Below are 15,212 nucleotides of genomic sequence, written 5' to 3' on the forward strand. Positions count from 1 at the left end.
GCCGAATTAGCAAGCAAGCAGATAGCAAGGGCTAGAAAGTTAGTCTTTGGGGGACGTCGCGATGGGGTGAGTCTGTTTATGCCTCTTCATGCGGTGACATCGATAGACCGGTCGTGGGTCCGGATATTGTAGCCTAGGAGTATGCTTCTGGCCGGGCTAGCTTCAAGCTAAGTGGATGGAAACGCTAGCCAGGAGTAATCATCCGGGGTTGCGGTTAGCTAGTTAGCTAGTTGTGAAGATCCAGCTGAAAATGTTCCGTTTGCGGTGGGAATCCGGGGATAAAAATAAAATAAAAAATAGGTCCGTTATGCTCTGGTTAGAGTCGCGTTGTTCGAACTGGCGAGAGCTTTCCGAGCTAAAGGTTAGCTGATGACCAGTTAGCTGATGACCGCTAGCAATGGTTTGCTGGTAGTTAGCTGGCTAGCTTCAGTTGAGGGGTTCCGGATCCGAAGTAAATATAAGTACAGATCCGCGCTACATTGGGTGAGGCGGGTTGCAGGAGAGTATTTCGAAGTTGCGGTTTAGCAAAATGTTTTAAAAGATATGCGAAGAAAAATATGTTTAAAAAAACGATATATACAAGGGACACGACACGACAAGACGTCCGACTGCTACGCCATTTTGGATAAGCACCTGGTAGGTTCATTGATAATTTGTGTGAGATTGAGGGCATCTAGCTTAGATTGTAGGCCGGCCGGGGTGTTAAGCATGTCCCAGTTTAGGTCACCTAACAGTACGAGCTCTGAAGATAGATGGGGGGCAATCAATTCACATATGGTGTCCAGGGCATAGCTGGTGGCAGAAGATGGTCTATAACCAGCAGCAGGTGAATTTTTAGAAGTATAAGCTCAAATTGTTTCGGCACACACCTGGATAGAATGACAGAACTCTGCAGGCTATCTCTGCAGCAGATTGCAACTTCCCCCCCTTTGGCAGTTCTATCTTGTCGGAAAATGTTATATTTAGGGATGGAAATTTCAGGATTTTTGGTGGCCTTCCTAAACCAGGATTCAGACACGGCTAGAACATCATGAAACATATTGAGCCAAAGATTTGACAGTAGACTAGTAGCAAAATAGAACTCAATATGATTTCAATATGATTGAAGTATATATGCCAATGTAGTCTATTTATCTTTTAATGCAGTCATCTCGGTATCTTTCAATTGTTTGTAACAATTGCAAATACTTTGGCAACTTTCAATTTCCTGTCAACTTAGTTCTAAAGTTATCAGCGGTCACAGTCAGACAGATACCTAGCCTAAACATCTTGATTCTATGTTTAGCTGATATATACTGAGAATAAAATTCAAAACATCTAATGATGCACTTTGGCTGCTTTAAATGTGCAAAAGGTTTTCAAGAGGCACATTACTAACGAAGGTTCTGGGAAACAGCTTAACTACTAAAGATACATTGTAAAATGGTTCTAATGACAATCTGAAGGCTCTGGGAAACGAGGCCCTGGTGGTTGCTGGTGTAACTGACTGGGTTATTTATTTGCATAACAGTTACTGGTTGAGAAAATGTAATGACCGGCACAGCCATAGTTGCAGTGGGTGTATGTGTGTGTGTCTTTGTGGAGGAGGGGATGGCTTATTGTGTGTGTGTGTGTGTATGCATGCTAGTGAGCTACCGTATGTGTGTGCAGTGTATACAGCTAGTAACCAACTAATCATGCCCTCCTCTCTCTTTCTTTTTCTCTCTCTCTCTCTTACTCTCTCAGATGAGTTTGTGATATCTCCAGTGGAGGGAGAGCTGCGTGTGAGGAGAGATGTGGAGCTGGACAGAGAGACCACACCCTTCTACAACATCACTGTCATGGCAAAAGACCTGGGCAAACCACCACGCAGCAGCATGGTGTGTTCGCACAGACATGCACTGATTTTGTGGTGCTTCCTGCTAACATGCTCAAGACACTTCAATGTACACAACACATGTGCCCATACGCGCGCACGCACACACACACACACACACACACACACACACACACACACACACACACACACACACACATCTTTCTAAGTGTGTGTATATATATATATATATATATATATATATATATATACACACACTTAGAAAGACTAAGTGTCTCCTTCATCTCCCAGGTGGTGGTGGGTGTCCATGTTCTGGACATCAATGACAATGACCCCGTGCTGCTCAACCTGCCCCATAACACCAGTGTGAGCGAGGGGGCGTCCGTCTACACCTCGGTGGCCAGGGTCAGAGCGCAGGATGTAGACAGTGGACGCAACGCCCTACTCACCTACAACATCACTGCTGGAAACCGCTACGGCGCCTTCTACATCAATGACACTGTGAGAGGGAGGGAAAGGAGGGGATGAAGGGGAGGGAAGGAGGGGTTGGAGGGGGAGGGAAGGAGGGGATGGAGGGGGAGGAAAGGAGGGGATGGAGGGGAGGGAAGGAGGGGGTGGAGGGGGACAGATGGTGTGAGGGAAGAAAAGGAGAGAGAGAGGGTGAGAAGGTTGGGAAAGGGATAGAGGGGAAAAGGAAAAATGTGGATAAAAGAAGAAGGGTTACGGAGAGAAGGGTTACGGAGAGTAAAGGGGTAGAACAGATAGAGGAGAGGTAGAGAAATGTAGACCGAGAAATAGATAGAAAGTAATTGAAAAGGGAAGGGTATACTGGTGAGTCATTTCTATCATCTCTCTCTCTCTCTCTCTCTCTCTCTCTCTCTCTCTCTCTCAGACAGGGGTGGTGCAGGTGAACAGGCCTCTGGACAGAGAGAGGGTGGCAGAGTACAGACTGGCCATTACAGTCAAAGACAACCCTGAGAACTCCCGCATCGCTCGCCGGGTACTGCCACACACACACACACATAATCCCCTCTCAGCCCATACGGTATTTACTGGCAAAGTCAAGCCTCTGCTTCCTCAGCTGTAAGCTACCAAAACTCTGCAAAATCGTACACTGATCTTATCATTGATTATCTACAATGCCGAGTGACAGTCTACACACCTCTTGCACAGTCTTTATAATTAAATATCAAAACGGATTCAATTAGATTTTTTCCCTACAGATAACCTATTCTACATTTTAAAGTGAAAATGTAAAATGTCTTGATTGCGTATGTCTTTAACCCCAGAGTTAATACTTGGTGGAAGCACCTTTGCCAGCCATTACAGCTGTGAATCATTTTGAATAGGATTCTATCAAATTGCAACACTTATGGCAACATACCATTGTTTTTGTGCTCAAGTGCACAACATTTGGTTGAGGGTCATTGATGGACAGCTATATTCAAACCCTGTCTCAGATTTTCAAGCAAAATATACAGTGCATTTGGAAAGTATTCAGACCACTTCGCTTTATCCACTTTTTCTAAAATTAATTAATTATTTTCTCCCCTCATCAATCTACACACAATACCCCATAATGACAAAGCAAAAACAGTTTATTTTTTATTTTTGCAAATGTATTAAAATAAAAAATCAGGTGCATCCTGCTTCCATTGATCATCCTTGAGATGTTTCTACAACTTGGACTCCACCTGTGGTAAATTCAATTGATTGGATATGATTTGGAAAGGCACACACCTGCCTATATAAAGTCCCACACCTGACAGTGCATGTCAGAGCAAAAAATGAAGCCATGAGGTCAAAAGAATTGTCCGTAGAGCTCCGAGACAGGATTGTGTCGAGGCACAGATCTGGGGAAGGGTACCAAAAACTGCAGCATTGAAGTTCCCCAAGAACACAGTGGTCTCCATCATTCTTAAATTGAAGACGTTTGGAACCACCAAGACTCTTCCTAGAGCTGGCCACCCAGCCGAACTGAGCAATCGGGAGAGAAGGGCCTGTGTCAGGAAGGTGACCAAGAACCCGATGGTCACTCTGACAGAGCTCCATAGTTCCTCTGTGGAGATGAGAGAACCTTCCAGAAGGACCACCATCTCTGTAGCACTCCACCAATCAGGCGTTATGGTAGAGAGGCTAGACGGAAGCCACTCCTCAGTAAAAGTCACGTCAGCCCACTTGGAGTTTGCCAAAAGGCACCTAAAGGACTCTCAGACCATAAGAAACAAGATTCTCTGGTTTGATGAACCCAAGATTGAACTCTTTGGCCTGGCACCGCTCAACACCTGGCCAATACCATCCCTACGGTGAAGCATGGTGGTGCAAGCGTCATGCTGTGGGGATGATTTTCAGGGACTGGGAGACTAATCAGGATTGAGGGCAAGATAAACAGAGCAAATAAAAAACTGTTTTTGCTTTGTCATTATCGGGTATTGTGTGTAGATTGATGTTTCTTTATTCCCTCATTAATTTCAGAATAAGGCTGTAATGTAAAACATTTCGGAAAAAGTGAAGGGGTCTGAATACTTCCCGAATGCACTGTAAGTCGGGACTGAGACTGGACCACTCAGGAACTGCTCAATACATATTGAAAAGCCATTTTGGTGCTTCTTTGGCATTGACATCCCAGGGTTTTCCTGTAATTCTTTACCTATGCTTTGGTCTTTTCTTATTTAATTTGATCCTAACAAACTCCCCAGTCCCTGCTGTTGATAAGCATACCCATGACTTGATGATGCCACCTGGTATCTTCTGGCGCCGACAGAGATGCCCGCCTCGCTTTGCGTTCCTAGGAAACTATGCAGTATATTTTACTTTTTTATGTGTTATTTCTTACATTGTTACCCCAGGAAAGCTTAGGTTTTATTACATACAGTTGGGAGGAAGTATTGGATATAAGAGCAACGTCAACTCACCAACATTACGACCAGGAATACGACTTTTCAGAAGCGGATCCTGTGTTTGGCCCACCACCCAGGACAATGGATCGGATCCCAGCCGGCGACCCAAAACAACGATGCCGCAGAGGGGGCAGACGGAGCGGTCTTCTGGTCAGGCTCCGTAGACGGGCACATCGCGCACCGCTCCCGAGCATACTACTCGCCAATGTCCAGTCTCTTGACAACAAGGTAGATGAAATCCGAGCAAGGGTTGCCTTCCAGAGAGACATCAGAGACTGCAACGTTATTTGTTTCGCGGAAACATGGCTCACTCAAGACACGCTATCAGAGTCGGTACAGCCACCTGGTTTCTTCACGCATCGCGCCGACAGAAACAAGCATCTGTCTGGTAAAAAGAAGTGCGGGTGTGCCGACCGCATTATCTACCAAGAGAATTCTCTTCGATCATAATCACAGTGTATATTCCCCCCCAAGCAGACACAACAGCTCTGAACAAACTTCATTTGACTCTATGTAAACTGGAAACCACACATGAGGCTGCATTTATTGTAGATGGGGATTTTAACAAGGCTATTCTGAAAACAAGGCTCCCTAAATTTTAACAGGATATCGATTGCTCGACCCGAGCTGGCAAAACCCTGGATCATTGTTATTCTAACTTCTGCGACGCATATAAGGCCCTCCCCTTTCGGAAAAACTGACCACGACTCCATTTTGTTGCTCCCAGCCTATAGACAGAAACTAAACCAGGAAGCTCCCGCTCAGGTCTGTTCAACGCTGGTCCGACCAATCGGATTCCACGCTTCACGATTGCTTCGATCACGTGGGCTGGGATATGTTCCGCATAGCGTCGAACAACAACATTGATGAATACGCTGATTCAGTGAGCAAGTTTATTTGCAAGTGCATCGGTGATGTTGTACCCACAGAGTCTATTAAAAAATTCCCCAACCAGAAACCCTGGATTGATGGCGGCATTCGCGCAAAACGGAAAGCGCGGACCACTGCTTTTAATCATGGCATGGTGACCAGAAACTTGACCGAATACAAACAGTGTAGCTATTCCTTCCGCAAGGCAATCAAACAAGCTAAGCGTCAGTATAGAGACAAAGTAGAGTCACAATTCAACGGCTCAGACACGAGTGGTATGTGGCAGGGTCTACAGTCAATCACGGACTACAAAAGAAAATCCAGCCCCATCGCGAACCACAATGTCTTTCTCCCAAACAAACTAAACAACTTCTTTCCTCGCTTTGTGGACAATACAGTGCCACTGACACGGCCTGCTACCAAAACCTGTCGGCTCTCCATCACTGCAGCCAATGTGAGTAAAACATTTAAACGTGTTAACCCTCGCAAGGCTGCAGGCCCAGACAGCATCCCCAGCTGCGTCCTCAGAGCATGCGCAGACCAGCTGGCTGGTGTGTTTACGGACATATTCAATCAATCTTTATCCCAGTCTGCTGTTCCCACATGCTTCAAGAGGGCCACCATTGTTCCTGTTCCCAAGAAAGCTAAGGTAACTGAGCTAAACGACTACTGCCCCGTAGCACTCACTTCCGTCATCATGAAGTGCTTTGAGAGACTAGTCAAGGACCATATCACCTCCACCCTACCTGACACACTAGACCCACTCCAATTTGCTTACCTCCCCAATAGGTCCACAGACAACTCAATCGCAATCACACTGCACACTGCCCTAACCCATCTGGACAAGAGGAATAACTATGTAAGAATGCTGTTCATCGACTACAGCTCAGCATTTAACGCCACAGTACCCTCCAAACTCGTCATCAAGCTCGAGACCCTGGGTCCTGGCCCCGCCCTGTGCAACTGGATCCTGGACTTCCTGACGGGCCGCCCCCAGGTGGTGAGGGTATGTAACAACATCTCCACCTCACTGATCCTCAACATTGGGGCCCAACAAGGGTGTGTTCTCAGCCCTCTCCTGTACTCCCTGTTCACCCATGACTACGTGGCCATGCACGCCTCCAACTCAATCATCAAGTTTGCAGACAACACTACAGTGGTAGGCTTGATTACAAACAACGGGCGAGACGGCATACAGGGAGGAGGTAAGGGCCCTTGGTGTGAGGTGTCAGGAAAATAATCTCACACTCAATGTTAACAAAACAAAGGAGATGATCGTGGACATCAGGAAACAGCAGAGAGAGCAGTCCCCTATCCACATCGACGGGAAAGTAGTGGAGAGGGTGGAACGTTTTACATTCCTGGGCGTACACATCACAGGCCAAAAAGATCCAGGACAACAACCACATGAGCCACTGCCTGTTCACCCTGCTATCATCCAGAATGCGAGGTCAGTACAGGTGCATCAAATTGGGGACCGAGAGACAGAAAAACAGCTTTTTTTCAAGGCCATCAGACTGTTAAACAGCCATCACTAACGTTGAGTGGCTGCTGCCAACATATTGACTCAACTCTAGCCACTTTAATAATGGAGAAATGTATGTAATAAATGTATCACTAGCCACTTTAAACAATGCCCCTTTATATGTTTACATACCCTACATTACTCATCTCATATGTATATACTGTACCCTATACCATCTACTGTATCTTGCCATCTTGTGGTAATACATGTATCACTAGCCACTTTAAACAATGCCACTTTATATAATGTTTACATACCTGTCGTATGTATTAAAGTGTCTAATTGCGTGATTAACTGAATCAATCAATTATTAACTCATTAACCTGGGGCACCATGGGAAAACCAGTTTTTATTGAGTTTGTATTTCCCAAATAAACTCAAAGAATATCAGAAATAGATTTTACAGCTAATTAACCAGTTGCCTCTACCTATCTCGTTCTGAACTTCGTAGAGCCCGTGAATCTGCACGGACCCGGGTCTCACCAATGAGTTCGTACCACACCAATCTTAGTTGAATATTTATTTACTAAAAAGCTAAAGTGATAATAAAACATACACATAGACGAAACACATTATAGGCTATTGATTAGAACTTAGTATAGCGGGCCAACACACTATGGCGCGTGTTACCCACAATGGGGATTTCAAAAGAGAGAGAAAAATAAAGTACATGAGAAATATACATTTGGGTGAATTTGTCAGCTATGCTATTCTTTTTTTAAGTTCTTTTTTTAAAATTGAATTTTACACCTTTTTCTCCCCAATTTCGTGGTATCCAATTGTTTTTAGTAGCTACTATCTTGTCTCATCGCTACAACTCCCGTGCGGGCTCGGGAGAGACGAAGGTTGAAAGTTATGCGTCCTCCGATACACAACCCAACCAAGCCGCACTGCTTCTTAACACAGCGCGAATCCAACCCGGAAGCCAGCCGCACCAATGTGTCGGAGGAAACACCGTGCACCTGGCAACCTTGGTTAGCGCGCACTGCACCCGGTCCGCCACAGGAGTCGCTGGTGCGCGATGAGACAAGGACATCCCTACCGGCCAAGCCCTCCCTAACCCGGACGATGCTAGGCCAATTGTGCGTCGCCCCACGGACCTCCCGGTCGCGGCCGGTTACGACAGAGCCTGGGCGCGAACCCAGATGTGCTGGTGGCACAGCTGGCGCTGCAGCACCCTTAATTAACCACTGCTCCACCCGGGAGGCCCCAGCTATGCTATTCTAACCCTAGCCTTGCCCTAAACTGCCGTTCTTATGGGTCAGAATATAATGATGTAATTACGTGGGGATGATCTCCGAGGATTCTCTGTGTAGGCCTTCAGCTGTTCGATGACGCACTACTCCGGCGCACCTCTCTGAGCGTCCTCCCGATGTCAGTGTCCTTTTTGGCTTAGGAGTCTGTTCCCTCACCCTTTGCTCTGGAAGGGGTCTTCTGAGGACAGACAGCTCTGTAGCTCAGAGCTCACAGCATAGGAATGAAACCCTTTAGGTACCACGATTCGATGGGAGATGGTTCGACTTGAATTTATTTATTTAAAAAAAAAATGTCACCTTTATTTAACCAGGTAGGCTAGTGGAGAACAAGTTCTCATTTGCAACTGCGACCTGGCCAAGATAAAGCATAGCAGTGTGAACAGACAACACAGAGTTACACATGAAGTAAACAATTAACAAGTCAATAACACAGTAGGAGAAAAAAAAAGGGGAGTCTTGTGTGCAAAAGGCATGAGGAGGTAGGTGAATAATTACAATTTTGCAGATTAACACTGGAGTGATAAATGATCATGTACAGGTAGAGATATTGGTGTGCAAAAGAGCAGAAAAGTAAATAAATAAAAACAGTATGGGGATGAGGTAGGTGAAAATGGGTGGGCTATTTACCGATAGACTATGTACAGCTGCAGCGATCGGTTAGCTGCTCAGATAGCAGATGTTTGAAGTTGGTGAGGGAGATAAAAGTCTCCAACTTCAGCGATTTTTGCAATTCGTTCCAGTCACAGGCAGCAGAGAACTGGAACGAAAGGCGGCCAAATTAGGTGTTGGCTTTAGGGATGATCAGTGAGATACACCTGCTGGAGCGCATGCTACGGATGGGTGTTGCCATCGTGACCAGTGAACTGAGATAAGTCGGAGCTTTACCTAGCATGGACTTGTAGATGACCTGGAGCCAGTGGGTCTGGCGACGAATATGTAGCGAGGGCCAGCCGATTAGAGCATACAAGTCGCAGTGGTGGGTGGTATAAGGTGCTTTAGTGACAAAACGGATGGCACTGTGATAAACTGCATCCAGTTTGCTGAGTAGAGTGTTGGAAGCAATTTTGTAGATGACATCGCCGAAGTCGAGGATCGGTAGGATAGTCAGTTTTACTAGGGTAAGTTTGGCGGCGTGAGTGAAGGAGGCTTTGTTGCGGAATAGAAAGCCGACTCTTGATTTGATTTTCGATTGGAGATGTTTGATATGAGTCTGGAAGGAGAGTTTACAGTCTAGCCAGACACCTAGGTACTTATAGATATCCACATATTCAAGGTCGGAACCATCCATGGTGGTGATGCTGGTCAGGCGTGCAGGTGCAGGCAGCGAACGGTTGAAAAGCATGCATTTGGTTTTACCTGTTTAAGAGCAGTTGGAGGCCACGGAAGGAGTGTTGTATGGCATTGAAGCTCGTTTGGAGGTTAGATAGCACAGTGTCCAAGGACGGGCCGGAAGTATATAGAATGGTGTCATCTGCGTAGAGGTGGATCAGGGAATCGCCCGCAGCAAGAGCAACATCATTGATATATACAGAGAAAAGAGTCGGCCCGAGAATTGAACCCTGTGGCACCCCCATAGAGACTGCCAGAGGACCGGACAGCATGCCCTCCGATTTGACACACTGAACTCTGTCTGCAAAGTAGTTGGTGAACCAGGCAAGGCAGTCATCAGAAAAACCGAGGCTACTGAGTCTGCCGATAAGAATATGGTGATTGACAGAGTCGAAAGCCTTGGCAAGGTCGATGAAGACGGCTGCAAAGTACTGTCTTTTATCGATGGCGGTTATGATATCGTTTCGTACCTTGAGCGTGGCTGAGGTGCACCCGTGACCGGCTCGGAAACCAGATTGCACAGCGGAGAAGGTACGGTGGGATTCGAGATGGTCAGTGACCTGTTTGTTGACTTGGCTTTCGAAGACCTTAGATAGGCAGGGCAGGATGGATATAGGTCTGTAACAGTTTGGGTCCAGGGTGTCTCCCCCTTTGAAGAGGGGGATGACTGCGGCAGCTTTCCAATCCTTGGGGATCTCAGAGGATATGAAAGAGAGGTTGAACAGGCTGGTAATAGGGGTTGCAACAATGGCGGCGGATAGTTTCAGAAATAGAGGGTCCAGATTGTCAAGCCCAGCTGATTTGTACGGGTCCAGGTTTTGCAGCTCTTTCAGAACATCTGCTATCTGGATTTGGGTAAAGGAGAACCTGGAGAGGCTTGGGCGAGTAGCTGCGGGGGGGGCGGAGCTGTTGGCCGAGGTTGGAGTAGCCAGGCGGAAATTCACCCGCTTCGACACAGCTACTCATCCGTAGCTTGGGTAGAAAAGGATTTCTTTGTCCTCAATCTTGCGTTGCGTTCTGGGTTCGTTTACTTTTTAGACCTTGCTGCAGCTTGGGTCACGTAGACTTCCTGTAAATTCTATACTCACAGGTTTTATACCCTTGGGTCAGAAGTGGGCGTAACCGCCTTTAGGGCAATTCTCTGGGTGTACCAAGTTAATGAGGCAATTTATTCAAATCCAATTTTAGACAACTAACTTAACATTTCATCTACCCCAAATCATTCTCTTTGATTTGGATATTTTCCATACAACATATAATGTATAAACATCAAACATATACTAAGAAAACGTTTCACATTACAATGTTTTTGTAATAACGTCATCTATTAACCTTTAATAACAAAACAAAAATGACATACATTTTCACATTCTATCTATCGTCATGACCACCATTGTGGCTGACGAAAACCATTGTTCCAAAGTCCCTTTATTTCATGTTTAATGTTCTGAGGCTGGTTCTCCATAGTAACAGAACAAAGGAATTTGTCTGTGGCCTGAGATTTACCAGGGGCGTGAGGGGTCATAAAACCCCCCACATCTTCAGACCCCTAGATCTCTCCTCCTCTATTGGGGTTGAGAGATAATCTGTAGGGTTGTGGTCTCCTGTAACCTGACCTGGTCAGGACAGTCATGACATACCTTACATTTCTCATATGTATATACTGTACTCTATACCATCTACTGCATCTTACCTTTGCCGTTCTGCCATCACTCATTCATATATTTTTATGTATATATTATTTTTCATTCCTTTACAAGTGTAAATAAGTGTGTATAAGGTCGTTTTTGTGAAATTGTTAGGTTAGATTACTTGTTAGATATTACTGCATGGTCGGAACTAGAAGTACAAGCATTTCACTACACTCGCATTCACATCTGCTAACCATGTGTATGTGACAAATACAATTTGATTCGATTTGACAATACTTGAAAATACAGCGGGTTTCACTCTGTGTTGTGTTGTATTGGATTTGACCCAAACCTGTAGTTTTTAGATTAGGCCAATAAGTGAATTTCTTTGCTGTGTTGTCCAGCAGTATTACTAAACATTCTTGTTGCAAAATTTTACATTTACATTTAAGTCATTTAGCAGACGCTCTTATCCAGAGCGACTTACAAATTGGTGCGTTCACCTTAAGACATCCAGTGGAACAGCCACTTTACAATAGTGCATCTAAATCTTTTAAGGGGGGGGTGAGAAGGATTACTTTATCCTATCCTAGGTATTCCTGAAAGAGGTGGGGTTTCAGGTGTCTCCGGAAGGTGGTGATTGATTCCGCTGTCCTGGCGTCGTGAGGGAGTTTGTTCCACCATTGGGGGGCCAGAGCAGCGAACAGTTTTGACTGGGCTGAGCGGGAACTGTACTTCCTCAGTGGTAGGGAGGCGAGCAGGCCAGAGGTGGATGAACGCAGTGCCCTTGTTTGGGTGTAGGGCCTGATCAGAGCCTGGAGGTACTGAGGTGCCGTTCCCCTCACAGCTCCGTAGGCAAGCACCATGGTCTTGTAGCGGATGCGAGCTTCAACTGGAAGCCAGTGGAGAGAGCGGAGGAGCGGGGTGACGTGAGAGAACTTGGGAAGGTTGAACACCAGACGGGCTGCGGCGTTCTGGATGAGTTGTAGGGGTTTAATGGCACAGGCAGGGAGCCCAGCCAACAGCGAGTTGCAGTAATCCAGACGGGAGATGACAAGTGCCTGGATTAGGACCTGCGCCTTCCTGTGTGAGGCAGGGTCGTACTCTGCGGATGTTGTAGAGCATGAACCTACAGGAACGGGCCACCGCCTTGATGTTATTTGAGAACGACAGGGTGTTGTCCAGGATCACGCCAAGGTTCTTAGCGCTCTGGGACGAGGACACAATGGAGTTGTCAACCGTGATGGCGAGATCATGGAATGGGCAGTCCTTCCCGGGAGGAAGAGCAGCTCCGTCTTGCCGAGGTTCAGCTTGAGGTGGTGATCCGTCATCCACACTGATATGTCTGCCAGACATGCAGAGATGCGATTCGCCACCTGGTCATCAGAAGGGGGAAAGGAGAAGATTAATTGTGTGTCGTCTGCATAGCAATGATAGGAGAGACCATGTGAGGTTATGACAGAGCCAAGTGACTTGGTGTATAGCGAGAATAGGAGAGGGCCTAGAACAGAGCCCTGGGGACGCCAGTGGTGAGAGCGCGTGGTGAGGAGACAGATTCTCGCCACGCCACCTGGTAGGAGCGACCTGTCAGGTAGGACGCAATCCAAGCGTGGGCCGCGCCGGAGATGCCCAACTCGGAGAGGGTGGAGAGGAGGATCTGATGGTTCACAGTATCGAAGGCAGCCGATAGGTCTAGAAGGATGAGAGCAGAGGAGAGAGAGTTAGCTTTAGCAGTGCGGAGGGCCTCCGTGATACAGAGAAGAGCAGTCTCAGTTGAATGACTAGTCTTGAAACCTGACTGATTTGGATCAAGAAGGTCATTCTGAGAGAGATAGCGGGAGAGCTGGCCAAGGACGGCACGTTCAAGAGTTTTGGAGAGAAAAGAAAGAAGGGATACTGGTCTGTAGTTGTTGACATCGGAGGGATCGAGTGTAGGTTTTTTCAGAAGAGGTGCAACTCTCGCTCTCTTGAAGACAGAAGGGACGTAGCCAGCGGTCAGGGATGAGTTGATGAGCGAGGTGAGGTAAGGGAGAAGGTCTCCGGAAATGGTCTGGAGAAGAGAGGAGGGAATAGGGTCAAGCGAGCAGGTTGTTGGGCGGCCGGCCGTCACAAGACGCGAGATTTCATCTGGAGAGAGAGGGGAGAAAGAGGTCAGAGCACAGGGTAGGGCAGTGTGAGCAGAACCAGCGGTGTCGTTTGACTTAGCAAACGAGGATCGGATGTCGTCGACCTTCTTTCCAAAATGGTTGACGAAGTCATCTGCAGAGAGGGAGGAGGGGGGAGGGGGAGGAGGATTCAGGAGGGAGGAGAAGGTGGCAAAGAGCTTCCTAGGGTTAGAGGCAGATGCTTGGAATTTAGAGTGGTAGAAAGTGGCTTTAGCAGCAGAGACAGAAGAGGAAAATGTAGAGAGGAGGGAGTGAAAGGATGCCAGGTCCGCAGGGAGGCGAGTTTTCCTCCATTTCCGCTCGGCTGCCCGGAGCCCTGTTCTGTGAGCTCGCAATGAGTCGTCGAGCCACGGAGCAGGAGGGGAGGACCGAGCCGGCCTGGAGGATAGGGGACATAGAGAATCAAGGGATGCAGAAAGGGAGGAGAGGAGGGTTGAGGAGGCAGAATCAGGAGATAGGTTGGAGAAGGTTTGAGCAGAGGGAAGAGATGATAGGATGGAAGAGGAGAGAGTAGCGGGGGAGAGAGAGCGAAGATTGGGACGGCGCGATACCATCCGAGTAGGGGCAGTGTGGGAAGTGTTGGATGAGAGCAAGAGGGAAAAGGATACAAGGTAGTGGTCGGAGACTTGGAGGGGAGTTGCAGTGAGGTTAGTGGAAGAACAGCATCTAGTAAAGATGAGGTCGAGCGTATTGCCTGCCTTGTGAGTAGAGGGGGAAGGTGAGAGGGTGAGGTCAAAAGAGGAGAGGAGTGGAAAGAAGGAGGCAGAGAGGAATGAGTCAAAGGTAGACGTGGGGAGGTTAAAGTCGCCCAGAACTGTGAGAGGTGAGCCGTCCTCAGGAAAGGAGCTTATCAAGGCATCAAGCTCATTGATGAACTCTCCGAGGGACCCTGGTGGGCGATAAATGATAAGGATGTTAAGCTTGAAAGGGCTGGTAACTGTGACAGCATGGAATTCAAAGGAGGCGATAGACAGATGGGTAAGGGGAGAAAGAGAGAATGACCACTTGGGAGAGATGAGGATCCCGGTGCCACCACCCCGCTGACCAGAAGCTCTCGGGGTGTGCGAGAACACGTGGGCGGACGAAGAGAGAGCAGTAGGAGTAGCAGTGTTATCTGTGGTGATCCATGTTTCCGTCAGTGCCAAGAAGTCGAGGGACTGGAGGGAGGCATAGGCTGAGATGAACTCTGCCTTGTTGGCCGCAGATCAGCAGTTCCAGAGGCTACCGGAGACCTGGAACTCCACGTGGGTCGTGCGCGCTGGGACCACCAGATTAGAGTGGCCGCGGCCACGCGGTGTGGAGCGTTTGTATGGTCTGTGCAGAGAGGAGAGAACAGGGATAGACAGACACATAGTTGACAGGCTACAGAAGAGGCTACGCTAATGCAAAGGAGATTGGAATGACAAGTGGACTACACGTCTCGAATGTTCAGAAAGTTAAGCTTACGTAGCAGGAATCTTATTGACTAAAATAATTCAAATGATACAGTACTGCTGAAGTAGGCTAGCTGGCAGTGGCTGCGTTGTTGTTGTTCTATCTCTCTATAGTGCTGTTTCTTGTATTATGGTCTCTTGTTTCTTTAGAGGTTTCACTTTGTTGTCCTTTTTCTTTTCCTTTTTCTTCTGTCCTTATTTTGTCTTCCTTTCTTCTGTTAACTAGATATTTTTTGTTGTTATTATTTGTAAGCTAGCTAGCTTCTTCCAGGAGAGTCCCTAGCAAC

The 15,212-nt window shown here is 47.2% G+C and overlaps 1 protein-coding gene across 3 annotated transcripts in view; it reads left to right on the forward strand.

Moving 5' to 3' along the window:
• LOC115135377 (cadherin-23-like) overlaps positions 1-15,212 on the forward strand; it is a 171,483-nt gene that overhangs the window by 94,916 nt on the left and 61,355 nt on the right. For all 3 annotated transcript variants that reach the window (XM_065023447.1, XM_065023448.1, XM_065023449.1), the window contains 3 exons: positions 1,726-1,859; positions 2,108-2,317; positions 2,709-2,816. In XM_065023447.1, the coding sequence (XP_064879519.1) occupies positions 1,726-1,859; positions 2,108-2,317; positions 2,709-2,816 (452 nt within the window). The remainder of the gene's footprint in view (positions 1-1,725; positions 1,860-2,107; positions 2,318-2,708; positions 2,817-15,212) is intronic.

Source organism: Oncorhynchus nerka, linkage group LG10 (genome assembly GCF_034236695.1).
Source record: "Oncorhynchus nerka isolate Pitt River linkage group LG10, Oner_Uvic_2.0, whole genome shotgun sequence".
NCBI lineage: Eukaryota > Metazoa > Chordata > Actinopteri > Salmoniformes > Salmonidae > Oncorhynchus > Oncorhynchus nerka.